Consider the following 24,078-nt stretch of genomic DNA (forward strand, 5'->3'; position numbering starts at 1 on the left):
CTAATTTGGATCCTCTTGACCTCGGAAATTATTGTCCGATCTGCCTGCTTCCAGGGATAAGCAGACTAGTAGAAAAACACGTTAGCCTCTCTTTGTTTGGATTCCTGGAAAAGTATGATAGCCTTCATCCTGCGCAGACCTCAGCTCAGCATTTGATTCAGTGAATCACAATACTCTTGCTGAAAGATTACACAATGGTGAAATCTTGGGACCTGTTGTGGCCTGGCTGAGGTCTTTCCTGTAAAACAAATCATTTCAGGTTTTCATTGGAGACTGTACATCAGATACATTCCCCCTAGAATGTGGTATATCCCAGAGATCGTCTCTGAGCCTCACTCTTTTTAATGTTTACATGAGGCTACTTGCAGATGTCGTTCACCCCTTTGGGATATCGATAGTGTCATACACAGACGACACTCAACTGATTTTCCTCTCACACAAAGCACGACATTCCATTCTCCAGCTATGGGCCCCTGTCTTGAAAAAGTTGCAGGCGGGATGAATTGCTTAAACAGTGTCCCTGGAGTTGGTTGTAGGGGATCAGCCGACTGATCCTTTGAGTCACTGCTGTGGGTGAAGGCTGGAAACCAACGTTTCCCCAAGCCACGAATAGTGGGAACAGTCCACATCACACTAGCCCATAAGTGCAGCAGGCACAGTTCTCTTGACAGTGCAGCCTTTCTTAATGCAGGTTAAGGACAGCAGGGCAGTCCTTATTCAGTCCTTTCTTCAATTCCAGTGAGGGGCAGTGGGCCACGAGGGCGATATTTATCCCAGGAGAGAGAGCCTAGAGGGGACCATGCGGTCTTAAGCCAATGGGCTACTGGGTCCCCTCCTACTTAGTGTTGTGTTTCCTGCAGTGTGACATCTAGCTATCCAAGAGTGCCCCATTCATGCCCCTTTCAAAATGGCCCGACCCTTACTTGACCGTAAGGAGCACGGTAGCCCACCCTAGAGGTGTGGCTAACAGTGGGTTACACGCCCGCAGGGAAACTGGTTTGGAGACGGGCTTTGTGCTCTTGCTCTGTCTCCTAATTGTCTTCAGGAACAAAAGACATCCTGCTCAGGGGTGTGGTTACAGTTTCCCCTTAAAAGGCAGCTTCCCCTTGGAAATGCGCCTTTTGGGCTAACACCCCGAACAGCAGTCCTTGGAGAGGAGGTGACACTTTGCTCTGTGACAACAGCCTTTGTTCCTGGGCTGCTAAGTCATTGACAAGTCTTCCCAGGCTGCCAGAAATCTTTCTGTGTGCCGGGGCCTTTGTGAGGTCGCTGGACTAGCTTGAGTGCAGAGTGGCAACATTCTAAAAGCTTTCTTTAATAGTGACATTAAATTCGACCTTGGTGTCAGATGGGGTTTAATGCCACGATTAATTTGATACCTTACTTGACCCACTTAGGTAGTCCCTTTCAAAGGCTAGCCAGGCTGGAATGCAGTCGGCAACCCTGTGTTAATCTATGGGGCTACTAACCTTTCCTCAGCAAAACGACAAAAAGTGTTGCTATTAAGACTTATGAAAAGAAAATGTCCTACTTAATTTTGTATAGCTCCCTGCATAGGGCTCTTTTGGGTATACTTGCATATAATATTATGGGAAGTGGGGGCTTTGCCATTAGTTTTAATGGCAAAGTTAAACTAGCCCTTTCTGTCGGCAGTGCAGACGGGGTCCATTTTGTCCTTGTCACATTCATGGCGGCATAAATAGTGTTGCAACCCTGAGTGAACACTCTGCTTTACATGCTGCCCTGGGTATCGTATACTAGGTCCTTCTAAGTAAGGCAGTACTTGCCAATTGGGTGTATCCAATTCAACATATTTTTTGTATAGGGTTAGAACACTGATACTGATACTGGTTAGCAGGCTTCAGCGCACTCTCAGTCTGGAAACCAGCAGCATCAGTCAAAAAAGGTGGGGACGACCATGCAGAAAGAGGCATTTCCTTACAAATGTCATACGGCCAATCAGTGGACCAACCTCTAGAGCTGTGCCACTGGGAACATATGCCAGCCATTAGCTGTTTAGGGGTGTGTTAAGCTCATCCGAGAGGCCACCGACCCCTTAACTGAGAAAACATTGTCTGAGTCAACAGTGGTATGTTGCAGGCTAGGATCGTGTAACTGTGATACATTAATAAAAGCCAAGATGCTCTCTTCATGTGACTGAGCCGGTGATGGTGCTCTGGAAGTGGATTTACACACAATTGGATCCCTCATTGGTGCTCCACCCAGAATTGACAGGATCCCTATGAGTATGAGGAGTGTTACTCCCAGTCTCAAATGCATTTTGTTGCTGTTCGAGCCAGTCCCAGATATCTGTTGGCTCTATGTAGAATTATTAACACTGAGTCTCTGACTTAGTTTTGCAGGGAACAGAAGAGGGTACTTAAGACCAAGGTCTGTTTGTTTACATTTAACAAAGCCTGTTGACTCTGCACTGGAATAGTGTAACCAGGAAAGATCATAATGCATGCATAACCCTCATCATGGCAGTTGTTTGCCTCTCTTCTTCTAATTAATTCATCCAGCAATTTATCTTCTGCCATTTGAGCCTTCATCTTCTAAAAAAAAAAAAAAGTAGTACTTAGAGCTTGGAGTCAGAGAACGTGTGCTTGGATGGTGTCACACCAAACTTCAAAAGTCTTTGAAATAGACCTGTCCTGTGCAAAGCCACGTTGATTCATTTGCCATCAAGCAGGTACCTCAAGAGTATCGAGAACGCAGGACTAAGAACTACAATACACAAGTCACTAGTAAATAGCATATTTTATCCATAAAGGATATTTTCTACAGTGCCTCACAATAAAAACTGATGATGGGTTGAGGTCTATTTGAACTACTTTTCATAATTCGGGCAGGAGGTTTTTGAGCTTCACGAAAAAGTAATATATTGATGAATGTTCTAGTAATGTGTTACAATGTGTTACTGTAAAGGTGAGACCTATAATAGGAAGTTAATGTTAGTTATATAGCTTTTCTATAACAAAATTTGTCATCAGTTTAAAGTGAACTGTTCCCACATCATATTCTACATTTTCTGCCTACTCTAAGCCCGAACCATTTGTTTGTCCCTCCTAGGTGTGGAATATCAAACAAATGATTAAATTAACACAAGAACACATTGAGGCACTGTTGGAGAAATTTGGAGGCGAGCACAACCCACCTTCGATATACCTAGAGGTGAGTTTGAATGCTAGTTTAAAATATAACACAAAACATTTTATCTGCCTGTGTGATAGCTGAACTGGATCTGAAATGTAAACACTTGGAATATGTTGCTTATTGACCTGGGTAAATAAATGATTATTGATATATTTCCCTCTATTTTGTTTATGGACAGTTACTAACATCTTAATTGTTGCATATTACCATTGACATCTATGTTTTCATTATTGTGTGCAAACATTTCCACTGATTTACTGGCATTGGGATTCCTGGCCTTAACTAAGGGCAGGATCATTCTTTCAATATATCCCTTTTACTGCCCTTGCTAAATGTGTATCAAGCAATGTAATTGCACCTACAGTAAACTTTTTGTAGTGCCATAGCACAAAGTGTCCCAGCTTCAGCCAGTGTCACTAGATGGGGCCATGCATAACCTTCTTGCCCTCCAAGGAGTTTAATATTGTCTTAACTATGCTCACAAGGACAAAGTTGAACCCTATATATTCAGCTTGCCAACTTCAGATGACATAACCTGACATTACTCCTTATAAGATAGGACAATACTCTGCTTCTTGCCCTCTACACTATCTTCCATAGTTCAACACTGGACAGCACAGCAAGTTTTCTCCCAGGCCGCGGCCCGCAGAGACCTGTTACCCTGCCTTATTAGCAAGATGTGGAACAGTGAAGGTTATGGATCCTACATCTGGCCAGCCCGGATCTCAACAATTGGAAAAACAGAACAGTTTGGCTGGTCAGGATCATTGGCAAACAACTCTAGGCACACGCAGTCAATATATACTACGTGACCAATGGAAATATATTCCAAGAAAATGTATTTACATTTGTACTTAGATTTCATAAATTTCCAAAAACAACAGACATGAACGGAAGACTGTCAGTACAATTGGTTCAACGACATGCAATCGTGTAAACAATATCTACAAATATACAATTTTACAAATGTACAAACACTTGAGGTGAAAAGTCGAACAAAAAAACATATTATCACACCAAAAAACAGTAAAACGCATACTATTCCAAATGAATTGCAAAGTACAAATGCTATTATAAACAGTGCATTGTTTGTGCATGGAAGGAAAAGATAAAAGGAAACCAGTCCTTAGAACTAACAACCACTGGACAGGCGGAACTGAGGTGGAAAAAAGGTGCCTGCCTGTCTTACAAAGCCTGTGGTCGAATGTTTTTTAGGATTACACTGCTAGGGCCCAATGAAGAGGTATGATTTACACCCTAGCTGCACCCTTTGATCTTGCCACAGGTTGGGGATATCGACACGTTTCGAACCTTAGATGTAAAAGGTTCTCCTCAGGACAGGGACTGGGAACGGTTTAATCTGCACAGCGGGCACGGTAGTTGCCGTAGTGTAGGTGTACCACAGTGGAAAAGCCTGTACGTCACAAAGTGAGACACCCGAGGCGCGGTGCCCGCAACGCGGTGCACACCCGGATAGAAGGGCAGCTCACATGTTTGGGCGCCGGTGTAGTAGGCTGTATTTGGACAGGAATACGAAAACGAGGGGCGGCTGGTCACAGTAATCAATACAAGACAGCGAGCGGGAACGATTCAACCGGGACCCGTTGTATTGGCGAAGTCAATTAGCCGCTCCAGGGGAATCAATCAGTTAAGCAAGTATTAGCAAGATGGCCATCGCTCAATATATATATCTGATTTTTAGCTTTTGCCAGCATTCTACTCTGCCCTCCGAGGCGCTGATCACGCGAATAGATTTTAGGAGCTACTTGCGTGCAACAAATTATTTTTTATTCGGCATATTTTAAAATTGTGATTTTCATTCTGTGTGCACTCAGCATTCTTTACACCCACTTGCACTCACTTTCGCCGCATCTTCACGGTCCCAGCCGATTTTAGGGCTAGAGACCGGGTGTCCGGGATAACATCCCCTACGGCGGCCATCTTGAGTGGGGGCGAGAGCGCTCTAGTGTTCTGCATATAAGGATACGGTCGCCTTCCGCTTTAGCGGACGCGTTTACGGGGGCGCCTCATCAGCGCCAGAGTTTAGCCTGAGTTAGCCCGTCTGCGCCCGTCAGCGTCCAGGAGGCGCTCGGGGCGCGAGCCAGGCGGGTAAGCGATGCCACAATGAGGATAAATACGAGAGAGGAGCTCATCTCCTATGATAATAACACTGCTCCTTGTCATCGAGTCTTTCCTAACTCTGCTGTGGGCTCGGTCAACTGCTTCGCTTGTGGGTGGTGCCCCGGCACTGCCGGTATCTCCCCATGCAATTCCACCCCTACTAGCAGTAGTTGTGCGCTCCTGAATACTAGGTCACTGCCCCAACACGCTCTTAACATCTTTAGCCTCCTTGCTCATGAGAAGACGGACTGTCTTTTCCTCACGGAGACTTGGCTAGGCGAAGGCTCTGAGCCTGATCTGGCCATAGCCATTCCTCCGAGCCATGCGATTTTCTGCAAAGACAGAAGCACGGGCAGGGAGGGCGGTGTGGCTCTTATTGTAAATAAACTCATCCCCTGCACGATCCTTCCTGTGGACAATCTACCGGGCTGTGAAATCCTAGCCTTTTCCCTGTCCTTTTCCCCCCAACAGTCCTGCATTGGGCTTTTGCTTTACAGACCCCCAGGCCCTCTCGGCTCATTCGCCGAGGACCTTTTTGCGATAATTTCCACACTCGGCCTGAGGTCGAGACATTGCTTGGTCCTAGGTGACTTTAACATCCATATGGATAAGACGGAGGACCCGGAAGTGCAAAAATTTCTGGACATGACATCCTCCGCGGGGTTCAATTTGTACTTACGGGCACCTATACATGACAAAGGGCACATTTTAGACCAAATCTTCTCTACTGAACCAGTTACCATATCCTCCCTCGCCCCAGTCCTTTGGTCAGACCATTTTTTAGCCAATTTTCAGATTGCACATCTCACAGCGACCCCACGTGATGGTCAGTTGCGCGAGGTTCGCACTTCCAGACCTATCCGTGCGTACTCACAGGCAAGCTGGGTGACAATGTCAACCTCTTTCAGGACTGGCTTACTGCACGTTTCGCAGCCCTCGCTCCGCCGCGGCAGGCTAGGCCACTTCCGGCAAAAGCTTCTGTCCCCTGGTTCTCTGCAGCCTTGGCGGGCAAAAGAAGGTTCTGCAAGAAGCTCGAAAGAGATTGGCGGGAGCAGTATGATTCAACCTCCAAGCAGACTTACAGAGCAGCTGTGAAAGAATATCATAGGGATATTACAGCAGAAAAGAAATCCTATCTAGCTAGAAGGATTGAGGAAGCAGATAGCTCCTGTAAAGAAATATTTAAGATCGTTAAAGAATTTATTTCTCCCACCTGCTGTATCCCCATGTCTTCCTTTTCGGAACCATGGATAACTGAACTAGCAGAATTTTTTACCAACAAAATTCTCACGATCCAAGCGACCTTGAAGGAAACGATAATATCTCTGATTCCAACTCCAATCCTGGTGATTCCCCCGTCCCCTGGTCACTCCATTCCGACTCAGGCACAGCTACTACCGGTCCTATCCTGGACTGTTTTCCAGCTTTGGAGCTCCATATCTCGTTGGACCTCCTGGTTAAACTGAAATCAGGTTCTCCCTTAGATCCTTGCCCCGCCAAATTTCTTGCGACCTTGGCCCCCGTTCTTAACCCTATTATTAACCCCATTATTAATCTGTCTCTTAGCACAGGCGAGGTTCCCACTCCCTGGAAGCAGGCCCTCGTCCTTCCCCTTATTAAAAAGCCTAACATGGACCCGAAACTTCACTCTAATTATAGACCAATCTCATTGCTGCCCGCTCTTGCAAAAATAGCAGAGAAGCATGTACACACCACCCTATCCCACTTTTTAGAGTCTAGCTCCTTACTTCATCAGTCACAGTCCGGGTTTAGATCTAACCTGAGTACTGAAACTGCTTTACTCGAGGTTACTGAGGCTGTGAAGGAAACTCTGGATAGGGGTGGAAAGGCCATGCTTATCATGCTCGATCTGTCGGCGGCCTTTGACACCGTTCCCCATGACCTTCTCCTTACTAGACTTTGGGAGATAGGTCTTAGAGGAACGGTGTTCAAATGGTTCCAATCCTTTCTGGCCGACTGCAGACAAACGATCTGGGCCCCCCCTTTCTCCGCCGTGATGCCGCAGCTTGAGGTAGGGGTCCCGCAGGGTTCTATACTCAGCCCCTCCCTCTTTAATATCTTCCTGACACCCTTAGCTGCGCTAGCGGAGGAGCATGGGGCCCAGATCGTCTCCTATGCGGATGACACCCAGCTCTTGTTCACATGTGACAAGGGTTGTGACTTCGACGGGGCTGCCATTCGGAGGTGCCTTGAGGCTGTGTTTGGTTGGTTTGGGAAGAGCGGCCTCAAGTGCAACTCTGACAAGTCTGAGATCCTTTTCTTTGGTTGTCCCGCCGACCTGAGATGGAAGGAATGGTGGCCTTCTGCCATGTTCCCGCCAGCTGGTGATTCTGTAACAGCAAAGAATCTGGGCATCCAGGTGGATAACACTCTCTCCTTTAAGGCTCAAGTAGCAGGACTTACGGGGAAGTGTTTTGCCATCTTAAGGATGCTGAGGAAGTTTTTGCCGTTCCTATCCTTGGAGCACAGAAAGATCACGGTGCAGGCGCTGATAGGATCGCGCTTAGACTACTCTAACATCCTCTACCTAGGCCTCCCCGAGTATCTCCTGACTCGTCTTCAGGTTGTCCAGAATTCGGCAGCCAGGGCCATTTATGGCCTAACCAGAAGAGCTAGGGCCAGCGACCTTCTTAGAGCGTTGCATGGGCTGCCGGTTCGTAAACCCATCACTTTCAAGACCTTAACGATGGCGTTTAAAGCTCTACATAACATCGGAGCAATGTATCTACAAAAAAGGGTCAACTTCTACTTTCCATCCAGACCCTTGAGGTCAGCTGCCTTGGCCAAGGCAATCGTGCCGGCAGTGCGACGTGCACGATGTGGAGGACGTTCCTTTAACTACCTTGCTCCACGTCTTTGGAACGAGTTACCTCTGACCTTACGCGCTAGCTCTAACCTGCTCGCATTTAGAAAGGAGCTCAAGACTTTTCTCTTTTCCCAATAATTCTTTTTTCTTCTGAGCACTTTTCTTCGCCGGTGGTATTCTTTGTTGGTTGCTGGTGCTTGTTCTTGATCTGCAGCGCCGGGACGCTCTTCGTAGCAGCTGTGCGCTATACAAAACCCCCAGTAACATAACATAACATAACATAACATTTCTCATTTAGGACTTTGGACTGACAGGTTTAGCTTTTTGAACATTTATGGATAATTAATTCAATGCCATTTGCTTTCAACTGCTTTACACATTAGCCTTGATAAAGCGCGGGCCAGCGCACCGCAGAAGGGGTGAAACACGTGTGGACCAGTCCACTAATTCTTAAGACCCACCTAATAAATGTTAACCTTCCACATTATAAACTCATAAATTGGCTATGATTCTTAAAACTGTGTAACCTAGATACATCTAGTTGTGTCTGTGTTTGTGGGCTTCAAGGGTACTGCCCACCTTCAGATTATGACAGTTCAAACTGAAACTACAGCCTAGCTTCTGGACATTACCCCTTTCTTTCTGCTTAGATTAATTTATGTCCCCAAGTTCTAGGAGACCCACAGGGCAGCTTGCGCATTCTCAGCAAAGCATAAACAAAGACAGAGGTGTTCTCTATGTCAGCCTTTTTGGTCAGGAAGGTGCTTGGGCTAGAGCTTCTGGCCCCTAAGGAAAACTTACACAGACACGCATGCATGCACGCACACACATGTACACATAAGCGCACACAAGCACACACAACACACACACACCACCCACACACAACACACACATCACCTACCCACACATAGCACACACACACACTACCTACCCACACATACATTACTGACACCCACTCTAAATAATGGAGAGACAAGCATCTATCTTAAAATTTTATGAAGCCAAAAATCACATCCGCATACTTCTTACAAGCACACACTTGACCATCAGTATATACCATCAAACTCATGGTCATCAATGCACTCTGCAGTCATCGATGCTCGTGAATTAGTTGACCTGATCATAGAACACACACTCTTCTTCCCATAGATATGGTTCACTGCTACTTCTACACCATTCCTAGACATATGCATCCCTGAAGACTACAGCATCCAATTCATAGACTGCATACTCAATGAGGAAGTGGGACTATCTGTTGCAAGTCCTCTTGGTTCTCCACCCTCTCCAACCAAATAACACAAAAACTTCAAACTCCCCACTTACGCTTTCAGCATTTCAAACAGCAACCTTTATGCTTATCTACAGAGTAGATCATGTTGACAATTCATGTACTTAAAACATTAATTCACCTCGACCTTCTTTGAGCAAAACCACTCTATTTTCCTTGGAGAGTTCAACCTACTTGGTGATGCCAGCATGAAGGCTCCTGGATGCAACAAATTCCATATTCTAGATATTCCTCAACACTGTAGAGAAAATTTAGCTTGAGCTAATTCAACTAATAAAACCTACAAAGCGAAGTGTTTTCGCTTTTGGGGCTCTCGAAAGGCTACTTTGAACAGGTACTACGGTGCCTACTTTACCTACAACATTCTGGCTTGTCTCATAGATCAGTCAATCCCCACCTAACTGCAATATCACTATTCCGTGGATCTTTGAATCAAAAATCATTATGTTCAAATAGAGTGATAAAGCAATTCCTAAGATGACTCCTAAAAGCTTTTCTTCCAGTTAAGAAACATACTATCAATTGGCAACTGAATACGTTCCTATTTAAATGAATGAGAAGTTGTTTTGAGCCCATTCACATTGATCTGAAAGCCCTGTTGTGGAAAAAGAGAAACACAAGGGGAGCTAGGCCCAAAAGGACAAGTGGAGAGGCTGGGCCTTAGTATATGAACACATCAAAAGTTGCCCCACCACCTACATTTACATCCACATTTATGGAAAGTTGAACACGCTGAATGTCGTTATCAACTGGGTATTTTGATTTATACCAAAAGAATTTTTTAGTTTGAACTCTGTTTGTCAGAAACAAAACATTATAAACAGACAAAGACATATGTACATTGTGAATTTCAACCAAGGTCTATTGACTTTTCTGCACAACAAAATGTCACAAACTGGATATCATCATTAATCTCGAAATCAAAAGCAATGTGACACAGACAGTAACATTGAACATGTATAACATTAAATGATACACTCAATTCGAATAAATGAAAAAAATGATTGAATCACAAAAAGGTAGAGAAAAGAAGGGAAACATTAAAAAAGGAGCAAACAATGAATTTGAGATTCTTTAACAGCCAGCTAGTGCCGGTGTATAAGTATTCCTTTTTAATTGGCCGACACGTTTCGAATCCAGGTACTTGTTTTCCGGATTCTCATCAGGGCACAATTATTCTGTCTGTCAGAAGTAGAAGGAGGACAACTACTTTAAATATTTTGGTGGAACAAGGCAGGGCTCCCTACATTGTGACACTCAGCGAAGGGACCTACCATTTCACAAATGAACGAATTCAACGGAGATTTGTCGGTGCAGACTCGGGATGCTCATGGAATAGTCCAAGTGCCGGGGCCACCTAAAACACGATGAGTGTACATTAGCACAGTTCCATCATGTTACTGCGCTAGTGTGCGGTCATGTCAAAATGAGTAAAAAACTGAATGAAAACATACCGTCAGCTGTTTCTTTACGTGAAGCTGGCGGCTGTCTTTTGTGTAGAAAAAGGGGTGTTCTGCGGGCTTTCAATGGAGTTGTGGCCCGTGGCGCTGTGTGCAGAAAAATAAGTGTTGGTATGAGGAAGCTGGGGTTGTTAATGGCCATTGTGAGCTAAACTGGGTGGCAAGGGAACGTACCTTCTTTTAGCCAGAGTCGGTGCTGAGGAGTCTCATGTTTTCCGTTAGTTTGTCAATATCGGCGTGTTAATCTAAGCCGTGCTCCGTGACCGCTGTTGGCAAGCGGAAAAAGATTAATTAGTTTAAAGCGTTGACCGCGAGTAAAACGAAGACCGACAAATTAAAGTAACACGGGAGCGTCGCTTACCTCCGTGTAGCCCGGTCAGACCCTACAGCGTTCTGCGTGATTCCAAAGATGGACGCTGCGTGTGTTGCCATAGGGATAAGCCCTCAGCTATGTACTAAGCCTTATGGGACGTGACCAGGACAATCATGTGGCACCAAGACACTATTGGGTCAAAGTCTCGCGACTTAAGACAAACTGTTAAGGCCCTTCTGCACACTGTTAAATTTGAGGATAAGATATGCTTCCTTTTTAAGGAGCATTCTGTCCAAGTCTGCATTGTTATATGATGGACGTAATGTATGTAGTACCGTCCATCTGAGGTCATTGACATCATGGTTGGCATTCAAAAAATGTTCAACCATGGGGGCAGTCATGATTTTGTTTTTAATCCGGGACCGGTCTTGGCAAATACGTGTGTTGACTTGTTGCCTTGTTTTGCCAATGTAGATTTGGTCGCAGGGGCATTGAACCAGGTAGACCACATTCTTGGTCTTACATTTCGAGAATTCTGTATGTTTCCATCTGGTGGCCCCATGCTGGAACTCATCGTCCTCGATTGTGTTAGGACACACGACGCAGGTCCCACACTTGTGGTGACCTGTGATCGGTTTGAGGTTCCACTGGGTCAGCAGGTCGCTTTTCTTTTTCGGTAATGACACGTCTGCCCTCATGATTTGCTGTCCTATGTTTTGGTTTTTCTTATAAGCGAACAGTGGGTGTGCAAGTGCGCATTCTATATTCGCCAGCAAATGCCAATTGTTCAACACAGTTTTCCTCAATTTGTGCGTGTCTGGTCCGAAAGTGGTGACGCAGACTAACCTATTAAGTGCAGGTTTGGGCCGTACTTGTAAGAGGGTTTCACGAGGGGTGAAGCGTGCTCTTTTGAAAGAGTGCTTCAACAGTTTCTTTGGTTACCCCCTTTCTTGCATTTCCTGACAAAACGTCTCCGCATGGGACGTGAAGTCTTCCACGTGAGAGCAGTTTCTCCTAATGCGCAAAAGTTGCCCATATGGGAGATTAGATTTCAAGTTTCTTGGGTGGGCACTCTTGTGGTGCAAAATGGTGTTTCTGTCAGTTTCCTTTTTATAAAGGGATGATTTGAGTACCCCGTTGATGTTTGCTATTTCGACATCAAGGAAGGTCATCCTTTCATTACTCTGTGCGATCGAGAATTTAATGTCGCCGTGCCTGTTGTTGAGCCAGTCGTGGAACGCTACCAGATGAGTCTGGCTCCCCTGCCACAGGAGCCAGACATCATCTATATAGCGGAACCACTGCAGGATGTGTTGTTTGAAAGGGTTGTTGTTGTCAACAAATTTTTGTTCATACTGTGCCATATACAATACGGCCATTTCAGGGGCATAAGGGCACCCCATCGCGGTGCCCTTAACCTGCATGAAGAATTCCGCATTGAATGAAAAGTAGTTCTTTTTTAAGGCAATTTCAGCCAGTCTCAAGATGAAGGTCGTGGGTACTTGAATTGGCCTTTCTCTAAAATTCAGGTAGATTTCCATCACCTCTAGCGCTTCTTCCTGGGGGATTTGCGTGTAGAGGGAGGTAACATCCATTGTTACCATCAATTGGGTCTCTGGATCGAATTCAGTGTCTTCTACCTTAAGTAGAAAGTCCGTGGTATCGCGCAAGTAAGATTTGACCGAGGTTAGAAAAGGTTTCAAAAAGAAATCAACGTATTGAGAAAGGGGTTCGAGGCAAGAATCACATCCAGAGACGATTGGACGTCCTGGGGGGTCTTGAAGGCTCTTGTGGATTTTAGGCAAAAGGTAGAGGACTGGAGTTCTGGGGTACTTTTTGGATAGGTATTCATATTCCTTTCTGCCCAAAAAGCCCTCCTCAAGTCCTAACTGTAATGTCTCAGCAATGAGTCGTTGGATCTCTTTGACAGGGTCTTCAGGAAGACGTCTGTACCAAATTTCATTGTTCACCTGTTTGCTGCCTTCTACTAGGTACTTCTCACGTGACCACACCACCACCGCCCGCCTTTATCGGCCTGTTTAATAATGATGGAGTTGTCTTCCTTGAGAGCTTTAATTGCTGCACGTTGTCTTTGGCCTATGTTTTGTTGAACAAAATGTCTACCCTTTTCAAGTTTCTCGATAGATGACAGCAATACCTGTTCGAACGCAAGAACCTCTTTGGGAATATTTTGGTTGGGAACAAAGGTGGATTTGTTCCTTAACCCAGTAACTTCTGTGTTGTGGGACGATGGGTGATTCCAAAAGAAAATTTTTAGACAAATTTTACGACAAAACTCAATAGCTTCTAACTTGAGTCTTGTGTAATCGGTTTTTCTGCCTGGTAGAAATTTGAGTCCCAGCTCTAAGACCGAGTGTTCATCTGATGTTAATGGTCTGTTAGACAAATTGACCACGGAACTGGCACCCCCTACGATTTGTATGAGCGGTTCCTGGTTCGTATCTCCCATGGTGGTTTGTAACGGGCTTTTGGCTGTTGGCCCTGTTCAAAAAAAGAAACCTGTTTCTTATTTGGATTACGGTTGTCAGAGCCCGACGAGTCGGAAGAGGAAGTTTCCGAGAATGTTGTGAACCTATTCCTTGACCGACCTTGGTAAGTAGATAGCGCTCTACGAGACTCTTGTTGGGTATAATAATCCTCCTTCAAAAAAGGATATACCTGCTCTATTTTGAATGACTTGACGTCTCTCTCATATTTAAAGGTTTTGTCATTAATGGTGTTGTCCTTAAAGGTCCTAATTTGTTTGTCAATTTTTTTTTTTTTTTGTCAATTTTTTCCAATAGTGCCTTGGCGTCCGTCACGACCGGACTAGTCTTAATCGTCTCAATTAATTCCTCAATTTCTTTTTCTTCCTGTAAGCACAATCTCTGTGCGGTTTTTATAGTATGGACCATGAGATCCCTGCTGCACTTTGTATTAATAAAGCTGAAACCTTTCTTGTATTCCGTGTCCTCGACAAATATCACAGGGACATTTTTAACCTGTAAGCCCCAGGGGATTGTGCCGCCTTTAAGGTGCCTTAGGAGAAAATGTCCATGGAGTTCTGTTCGTACATGCTTTTTTTGTAAACGGATTAGTCTGTCCGATTCGTTCTGCTGTTTAGCGGTAGTGCTGAGTGTCACATTAGAAAAGGGAGAGGTGTCTATAAGATTCTGAATGTGGTTTTCGCTGAAGGATAGCGTGTCTTTGTCTGCCATTGTGTGGGGAAATTGGTATTTCCCAAGAATTTATCACATGTAGTGAAAAAACGACAAAAAATGTCCGAAGGCTCTTGCGGGTGTAAAACCAGCACTGAAATGAGAAACACAAGGGGAGCTAGGCCCAAAAGGACAAGTGGAGAGGCTGGGCCTTAGTCTATGAACACATCAAAAGTTGCCCCACCACCTACATTTACATCCACATTTATGGAAAGTTGAACACGCTGAATGTCGTTATCAACTGGGTATTTTTATTTATACCAAAATAATTTTTTAGTTTGAACTCTGTTTGTCAGAAACAAAACATTATAAACAGACAAAGACATATGTACATTGTGAATTTCAACCAAGGTCTATTGACTTTTCTGCACAACAAAATGTCACAAACTGGATATCATCATTAATCTCGAAATCAAAAGCAATGTGACACAGACAGTAACATTGAACTAGTATAACATTAAATGATACACTCAATTCGAATAAATGAAAAAAATGATTGAAGCACAAAAAGGTAGAGAAAAGAAGGGAAACATTAAAAAAGGAGCAAACAATGAATTTGAGATTCTTTAACAGCCAGCTAGTGCCGGTGTATAAGTATTCCTTTCTAATTGGCTGACGCGTTTCGAATCCAGGTACTTGTTTTCCGGATTCTCATCAGGGCACAATTATTCTGTCTGTAAGAAGTAGAAGGAGGAGAACTACTTTAAATATTTTGGTGGAACAAGGCAGGGCTCCCTACATTGTGACACTCAGCGAAGGGACCTACCATTTCACAAAAGAACGAATTCAAAGGAGATTTGTTGGTGCAGACTCTGGATGCTCGTGGAATAGTCCAAGTGCCGGGGCCACCTAAAACACGATGAGTGTACATTAGCACAGTTCCATCATGTTACTGCGCTAGTGTGCGGTCATGTCAAAATGAGTAAAAAACTGAATGAAAACATACCGTCAGCTGTTTCTTTACGTGAAGCTGGCGGCTGTCTTTTGTGTAGAAAAAGGGGTGTTCTGCGGGCTTTCAATGGAGTTGTGGCCCGTGGCGCTGTGTGCAGAAAAATAAGTGTTGGTATGAGGAAGCTGGGGTTGTTAATGGCCATTGTGAGCTAAACTGGGTGGCAAGGGAACGTACCTTCTTTTAGCCAGAGTCGGTGCTGAGGAGTCTCATGTTTTCCGTTAGTTTGTCAATATCGGCGTGTTAATCTAAGCCGTGCTCCGTGACCGCTGTTGGCAAGCGGAAAAAGATTAATTAGTTTAAAGCGTTGACCGCGAGTAAAACGAGGACCGACAAATGAAAGATGGCTTTGCTATTAGCTCTCACTCTGGTCATAAGAATTGAGCTGATAATTTTGAAGACTTACTTCAGAAATCCGACCAGTGCGGCAGAAAGATAAAGAGCATACCATAGATATAAAAAGAGGCTTGACATTCTACCTTGAAATAACTAAACCAATAAAAAAAAATTGACCAACTACTCATAGCATTCGCCCCTTCAAGGAAAGGACAGGGACTATCCTATTAAGATTGAGTAAAGCCCATTGAGTTGAAGTGGCTTTAATTTTTTGTTACAACAAAGCTGTATGTCCCTTGACTAGGAAAGTCCAGGCATATTCTACTAGAAGTGTAGCAACTTTGGCTGCCCTGTTTGCTGGAGTATCTTGATCTGACATATGCAGGCTGCTAAATGGGAATCCAGGTATACTGCACGGTGCAAGATAAGTAATCTGTAAAGAAATCTACTTGACATTCTACTAAAAAACCATTACAAAGTATATGTACTGTATTCTCAAACGCATTGCATTATCAGTAACTCTACTGTAATGAAAACAAAGTGCACATACAATTGCAAATCAAACTGTTTACAAACTGCATTACTACTGTAGAGTATGTATTGCTTACCTGTGCCAGGCTTGCTTGGCTCTAGAAAATAAACTAAAAGAATATTTTTATACAACACCAATTGGTATGAAGTTTAGTCTTTGAGTGTGTGATATCATTTGCTGATTGAGTGTGTACATCAAATGATTAACACTACCCTCTGACACAACCTTACTGCTCGACCACACGATCGCAAATAGAGCGTAAGGTGCTATGTACCTTTACCTCTGCCTACCTTTGGGGTTCCACTGGACTCTGTGCACACTATATCTCACTCTGGTATAGTATATACAGGGCCAGCTTCCTACAATACCCTTTAGGTTCATTTTGAACCTTTCAACAAGCCCATTGCACTGTGAATGGTAGGGCGTGGTAAACATATAGTTGACTGCACACACTTTCCACATTGCAGTGATATAAATAGACATGAAGTTGGTACAATACACACCGAGCACAGGGGTTTGAGGCTATACGATATTGCACCTATCCACTAGTGTCACATTAATATCTGAAATTTTTAGGTGCTAAGGACAGGAGATCCAGACCCCTAGGTCTCCCTGAGACTAAAAAAATCTCAAACAAACACAATGTAACACAATGTCCAGCACACTACAAATGTATAGAAATGATCTATTTCTGTGTGGTATAGTAGCCAAGGAAACAACAATATTCTTTATGGATAAACACCATATAATTCCAACATTTCATTCATTCCATCCAAGGAAGTTAAGAGTCTTCAATGGTTGAGTAGTTAGGTCTTTTATTCTGTTCAAAAAAGGCTATCTTCATAAAAGCAATGTTGTAGCCAGTGCCTAGACATGAAGTTGGTACCTCTCTCTGTTTAGACCTCCTTGGGGAAGCCAACTCTGGAAAAGATTGCCAGGAGGGCCTTTGCCACTCCACGATCTGGAGGGGCTCTAAGGGGAATGCCTCTGAAGTTTCTAGATCATTGCCCAACAGACAATCAACAAGTAAATCTGGATACACCAAAACTCTTCTAGGGCCAGTTACCCCTCCCCAGCTGAGATTCACAACTGCCAAGGAAGGATCAATCCTGACATTACTAGCATTGGTTACTTGGTACATCTGTTCAAGTATGATCTGTTCAGGGGACACACTTTTCTCTCTCACCATTGTGACACTGGCCCCTGTGTCCCTTTAAGCCATAGCTTCTTTTCCATTTATTAATGGCTGTTGTCTGTATTTTCCAAGTTAGTGGGAGCCACCATCACAGACCAGAACAGTCTGAGCTGGAGTTCCGGTTAGCCAAGAACCCACCTCAGAACCCAAGGTTAACCCTACTAATCCCTTGGTTGCTGTACTACCATTTGTACTGGTGCTAGCGGGAGCAATTGCCTTAGGGGTGGTGGTAGTAGGTTCCTTGGCCTTTAGACAATCAGCATCTCTTGTCCAATGGTTCTTTACTTTACATAAATAACACTAAGGTTTCTTTTTACCCTTCTTGGAATTTTTGGACTCACCCCCAGATGCAGGTTTTTGGGGACCTTGAGAAGACTCCTGTTTGTCTTTGCCCTTCTCCCCACCCTTCTCCTCTGGTTTAGAAGAATCTTGCTTCTTCTGGTAACCATGTTCACCACGGTTTTTCTGCTTAACCCTGGTGCGGAAAAATTTGTCTGTCTTCTTTCACAATTCTTGGGGAGTGGTCAAATCAGAGTTCACCAGGTACTGATGCAGTAGTTGGTTCTTACAGAACTTAGGAAAACAAGCAAACATTAAAGACGACGCCGATTACTGGCGCTGGCTAACTGGTACATTGAACAAACAGAAAGACAATTGACCATGCCAAAAACCATCAAAGGATAAGAGTTAAGAAACCTTCCATTTACTATCATGGAACATAGCCGGCACCAGGAAATGGCTGGAAGACGGTCTGCCCCTCTACAATTGGGCATCATGCAACATCATCACCCTTCAAGAAACATGGGCACTAGAGGGGCTACCACTCGTTGGGTACACACACTTTAACACTCCAGCAGGGAATATGGTCGCCCAAAAGGGGGGCTATCAGTCTACATCTCGACGGACATCAATATCAGAACAGAGCAAATAGCCCCGCATGGGCCAAACATGCAATTAATAAAACTGTCTCTTCCTGGCCGAGCGACCCCAGTATTACTAGTGAACTCCTATGTACCTCCTTACGTGAAAGAGAAACCAGCCCAGCTAAATCAGCTAGTAAATACAATTAGTGATATTCGAAACAACATCCTGACAGGTGACTTCAACTCAAATCTAATCCACACACCAGAGGAGGACGAGAAGCTAGCTGCAGACAACGAATTCTGGAAGGTGACACCACAAAACCATCTTAAAACAGAGCATCATGATCCAACTGGTCAACAACTGGTAACAACCTTGGAATATCTTGGACTATGGTTCCTTAACGGGAGAACTCCAGGTGACAACCCGCCACAGCATACTCATCTAGGAACCTTGACCACTTCAAGACTCGACTACACAGCAGTCTCACTTCCACTAATACCCTTTGTTCAGCAATTTTCAATTGGATTTACATCAAAAAGTGACCACTCATACCAGCATACCTATTTCAACTTAAAACTTACCAAACATCGTAACACCAAGACAGTTGCAGAAAGTTCCTTCTCCACCAACCTGAAACGATTAAATTGGACAACGGCCAACATTGAAGATCTTCAGGTAAAAGTACAGAGATTAAAAACGAGGAATGAGACAACTTTAGGTAACCAGATACAAAAATGGGAGAACTTCACGGAAGAGTTAACAACAATTATGTCCACTTCTCAAAAAAAATTAGGGCCTTCAACTCACAATATCCCACTTCCAAAGAACCTGGTAAAGCTCAAAATAGAAATAAGGAGAAACGTGGGAGCATTAAAAAACACAACTACGTCATCAAAAGACTGGGCCCAAAGACAGAATCTTAAGAAAGAGTATAAAAAGAAAATGCGGGAATATAAAAGATCCCTGAAAGACGATTTCTGGGCAAAATTACTCTGCACGGCAAAGAACACCAACTCAAGTGCATTCTGGAGTATCATCAATGGCTTAAACCATCCTGCAAACCCAATAACATCAAATGTCCAAGAAGCGGACTGGGCTGCACTATTAATACAGAGATTCTCGGATGTAACACAAGATCTGCCTAACACATGTGCAGAACAACAAAACAATAATAAAAAGGTCACACAAAGAACAGCGAGCTCCTAGCTAGTGGCGAACATATAACCCCCTGTACAAATGCAGCATACCCGAAGGAAGAATGCAGTGCAACTCAATCATCAGATGGGGATCAATGGACATCAATGCCCCATCGAGAAGATTCACAACCTCTGGAGAACAACGAGACAGCAGACCCGCTCAGACACCCAGGCTTCTGCGAGGACGACATAAGAAGAATACTAAGGAAGAGCCAAGGCAGTGGAGCTCCAGGCCCGTACGGCATTCCCCCAATAGTTTTCAAAACTGACCCGGAATTCTGGAGTGAAAGTTTAAAAAAACTATTCGATGAGGTAGAAATTGAAAATCAAATTCCATCAAGCTGTCAAGGCTCAATAATCTCACCTATCTTCAAAGGAGCAGACCGAACATCTCCAGCAAATTATAGACTGATCGCTCTCCCTTATGTGGACGCGAAGTACTATGGATCCTTACTCCTTGAAGATCTGATAAGCTGATCTGACGCCACAAAGAGAATCCCGCCGAATGAAACAGGCTTCAGGAAGGGGAGCGGGACAATGACAAACGTCCTGTCACTCTCAGTGCTAGCCGACAAATACCTACGAAGGAAACAGCAGCTCCATCTCTGTTTCATTGACCTAAAGGCGGCCTTCGATAGCGTAGATCGCAATATCCTATGGAGGAAATTGCGCAGTTGGAATAATCCGGAAAAAACACTCAGAGGAATTTTACTCCTTTATTCCAACACATGGATGGAAGTAAAACTGGGGAACGGAACACGGCTCTCAAGAAAAATCAATACCAGCAAAGGCCTTAAGCAAGGCTGTGTTCTGGCCCCGCATCTCTTCAATCTTTTTATGGCAGACCTAGCATCAAGCCTTAACAAGATCTCATCCCGTCCACCCAAACTAGGCTCCTTACCTCTAACTCATTTATCCTATGCGGACGACGTCGTACTGATGAGTTTAACTAAGATTGGCCTTCAAAGGTCACTTCAGGGGCTGGCGGAATTTATAACCATTAACAGCCTGGAGATAAACACAACAAAAAGCAAAACAATGCTCATCACCAGACGACGGATAGTCAATCAACTCGTACGACTGGAGGGAAAAAAGATAGAAGCTGTGCCTAACTATAAGTACTTGGGCTTTTACTTCGACAACCGACACAATCACCAGCAGCAAAAACCTACATTGTCCAGAGAGCAAACGCGTTTCGTTCGCCTTCAGGTCTCTAGCAAAAAAGCTCAAGGGGCCATCATACAAACCTCTACTGGTAACAATAAAAGCTAAGGTGCTCCCGACGCTGTCATACGGCAGCGTAGCCCTCCATGGGAAAGATGCGGAGCTGCTGAATAAAGTACAGACTGCTATCTACAAATCAACCATCCAAATTCACCGGGGAGCTTCACCAGCTCAGACCAGATTAGAATTTGGAGTACTAAACGAAACACTGGGAAGGAAGTATGCAACTATCAAGCATTGGTATAGCTTGAAACAGAATATAGCAGTTTCAGAATTGCACAAAGCACTGTGGGACGAAATAAAAATGGATGCAAAGTTCCCATACAATCAATTTCTCGAGAAGGCCTTAACAGACACTGGTACAAGAAACTTCTGGGAAACTAATTTGCCTTACCTGGCCTTCAAGCAAGCCATAAATAAGTCAGCAAAATTCCATTCACTTTTAACTAATAAAACCACCTTCAGCACAAGAAAACATGCCTGGATGGTAATATCCAAATACAAAACACTCACTGCAGCCACATATCTAACAATCACATTCCCGGTCCATAGAAAACAGCTAATGGCGCTACGACTGGGAAAATTCCCTTCCACCATGGACCAGCCAATCTGGGTTCATGACGGACCCAAATTTTGTAGACTATGTGGGAGCAGCAAGGAGGACTTCATACATCTTGTTTGCATCTGCCCGAATTTAGCCCTTGCTCGAGCCATCTTCCTAAAAAAGGCCATAAAAGATCGAGGCATTAAAACGTGCAGATCGGCGATTATGGCAACCCTAAATCCAACAGACACCCGTTTGAACTGCCTATTAATAAAGTTCCTTTTGGCTCATGTTCAAGAGTGGAAATGTAACCTGGAACCCGGCCTAGAATAGGGCAATAGGATGGTTGACTCTGCGGCAGAGGGCTCTCCCGAACTCAACAAAGAATAGTACCAGAACCTTGGGAGTCATATTTTACATGGATCAACAACTGTCTTTCGATCGATTTTTTTAACTCGTATATTGTGTACACTAAAACGTCTATATTTAAAAAAAAAAAGAAAATATTTGCACTAGATACAGAATGTTTTAGGATTAAGGGAAACAGAATGTAGACGAACATTAAGAGTTTCATCTGTAGTATTTGATTTTATAAAATGTATTGTTATGGTTTTAATTAACTGAAACAATAAACTTTCTATATTATTATAATCATTATTATTAAGGATGTGCTCCCACATCAACAAATTGTACAATACCTCATAGTCCTGTACCTTGCTTCCATGAAGCCAGCCTTCTAGACCCTTAATAGCACGGTCATTGAAATCTACCCAGTCCTGGGTGTGTGCCTTCTGGGTGTCTATGAACCTAATCCTGTATTGCTCAGTGGTTAAGCCAAATCCATCTATGAGTGCAATCTTCAGGACTGAATAATTGCCAGTATCCTCTTCTCTAACAGAGAGGAGATTCTTTCTACCTTTGTTGGCAAAGGAGAGCAACAGGATATCTGCCCACTGACCTTGAGGTACCTTCTGAACTGTACAGGCCCTCTTCAAGGCAATGATCCATGTATTGATATTATCCCCCTCCTGGTAAGGAGGGACTATCCTGCTCAGGATCCTAGTTCCCTGATTCTAGGTACACCTTTGCTGCCACCATGGGACTCAAGTCCCAGTTTCTTCCTAGCTTTCTGTACTTCAAGGGTCTCTTTGTCAAGGGCCAACCGATCTTGCCTGAGTCTATCTCAAGTTTGATCAGGTGGTATTCCCTTTTTAAGGAGTCCTCACTCTTGCTAGAGATGGAGGTCCCTATGGAATGATCTGAAGCATTGGACTTTGCAGAGGGGGGCCTGGACCTCCTCCACCTACTCTGAACGCTCCCATAAAGGGGACACACTCTGTGCCCTTTACACTATTCCCTCTGGGATCAGGGTTTGCTAGTGTTGAGTCCCCAGACTCATGTTGGTCATACTCTGAATTAATGTCGGTATAGGGAACCCTTCCTGGCCTCTCTTCTGGAACCTCGCTATCCACATTTTCCTGCTCCTCTGTCCCACCAGGATTCTGGTCATCCTGATGAAGTAGCTCTAAGAGGTACTTTGTAGTGGGGATGTTACCTGCCTTTATCCTTCTAAGACTAAACAGAATCCTTAGTTCCTGGATCTTCAGACCACAGTACTTGGCGGACTGGGGTACACTGAGGTCCCCAACTAAAGACATGGTGACTAGGTGTAGTGTGGTGTTGCACCTACCTACCCTAGTGGAAACTGAACTTCATAAGACTGGAGAAAGGGTTGTGCTTGACCCTTAACAACCAATCTAAAAGTTCAGTAGAGCTTACTTTGTCTTTAAAAGTATTATATGTGCCTATGTGGTGTGCCCCAGGGGTCCTCGCTTAGTCCCACCCTGTTTAATGTCTACATGGCCCCGTTGGAGGATGTGGTCACCCCCTATGGGATAAAAATAGTCAATTATGCCGACGACACACAACTCGTCGTCTCTCTTTCCCAGCTGGACAATAACCCTGAAATCCTACTCAACTGCCTGCAAGACATACATACCTGGATGTGCGAATCCTCGCTGAAGCTGAACGGGACAAAAACAGAAATCATGCTTCTGGGCAACAAATGGTCCTCCGTCCCTCCCTCAGTCTGGCCGGATTCCTTCGGTGACATCCCTACGCCCAAGACAGAAATTAAAACAATAGGCTTCTGGTTGGAGCAGGACCTCTCTTTGAAGACCCAGGCAGTTAAGACCGCGGGGACCTGCTTTGGCCTTCTCCGCTCAATTCGCAAGATCCTCCCCCTCCTGCTCCCCTCGTCCAGGAAACTTCTAGTTCAAGGGCTCATACTAGCACGTCTGGACTACGGCAATGCCACATACCTCGGCGCTCCTGAAACCACCCTGGCCAAACTCCAGCGCGCACAAAACGCCGCGGCGAGACTCATTCTCAACCTTCCTCCCAGAGCCCATACCACACCGGCCCTCAAATCTCTGCACTGGCTTCCGGTCCGCCAGCGAGTGGAGTTTAAGGCCATGTGCATCACGCACAAACTCATCAATGGGGTTGGACCTGCCACCCTCAAAGATATGATTACACCTTATAAAGCCCACCGAAACCTTCGCTCGGACAACGAACATCTGGCCACAGTCCCAAGATTCAAGAAGTCGCGTACCGGTGGACGCCGCTTCTCGGTTAAGGCCGCCTCTAAATGGAACGCCCTCCCTCGCCTGCTGCGTCTGGAACCTAGCCACGCACTTTTCCGCAAAAAACTCAAAACCCTCCTCTTCCCCAAATAGTTCCTGGTTTTTGCTTGTCCTGGATTTTACAGTTTTATAGCGCGGGGATGCCCTCGGGTCACCAGGCGCTCTATAAATCTCAAAATAATAATAAATAATGCCACTTATGGCTTTTCA

General features: G+C 44.5%; 1 protein-coding gene across 2 annotated transcripts in view; it reads left to right on the forward strand.

Moving 5' to 3' along the window:
* BRAF (B-Raf proto-oncogene, serine/threonine kinase) overlaps positions 1 to 24,078 on the forward strand; it is a 759,203-nt gene that overhangs the window by 119,454 nt on the left and 615,671 nt on the right. For both annotated transcript variants that reach the window (XM_086953040.1, XM_086953041.1), the window contains exon 2: positions 3,073 to 3,174. In XM_086953040.1, coding sequence (XP_086809166.1) covers positions 3,073 to 3,174 — 102 coding nt within the window. The remainder of the gene's footprint in view (positions 1 to 3,072; positions 3,175 to 24,078) is intronic.

This window comes from Lissotriton vulgaris, chromosome 1_2, assembly GCF_964263255.1.
Source record: "Lissotriton vulgaris chromosome 1_2, aLisVul1.2, whole genome shotgun sequence".
Lineage (NCBI taxonomy): Eukaryota > Metazoa > Chordata > Amphibia > Caudata > Salamandridae > Lissotriton > Lissotriton vulgaris.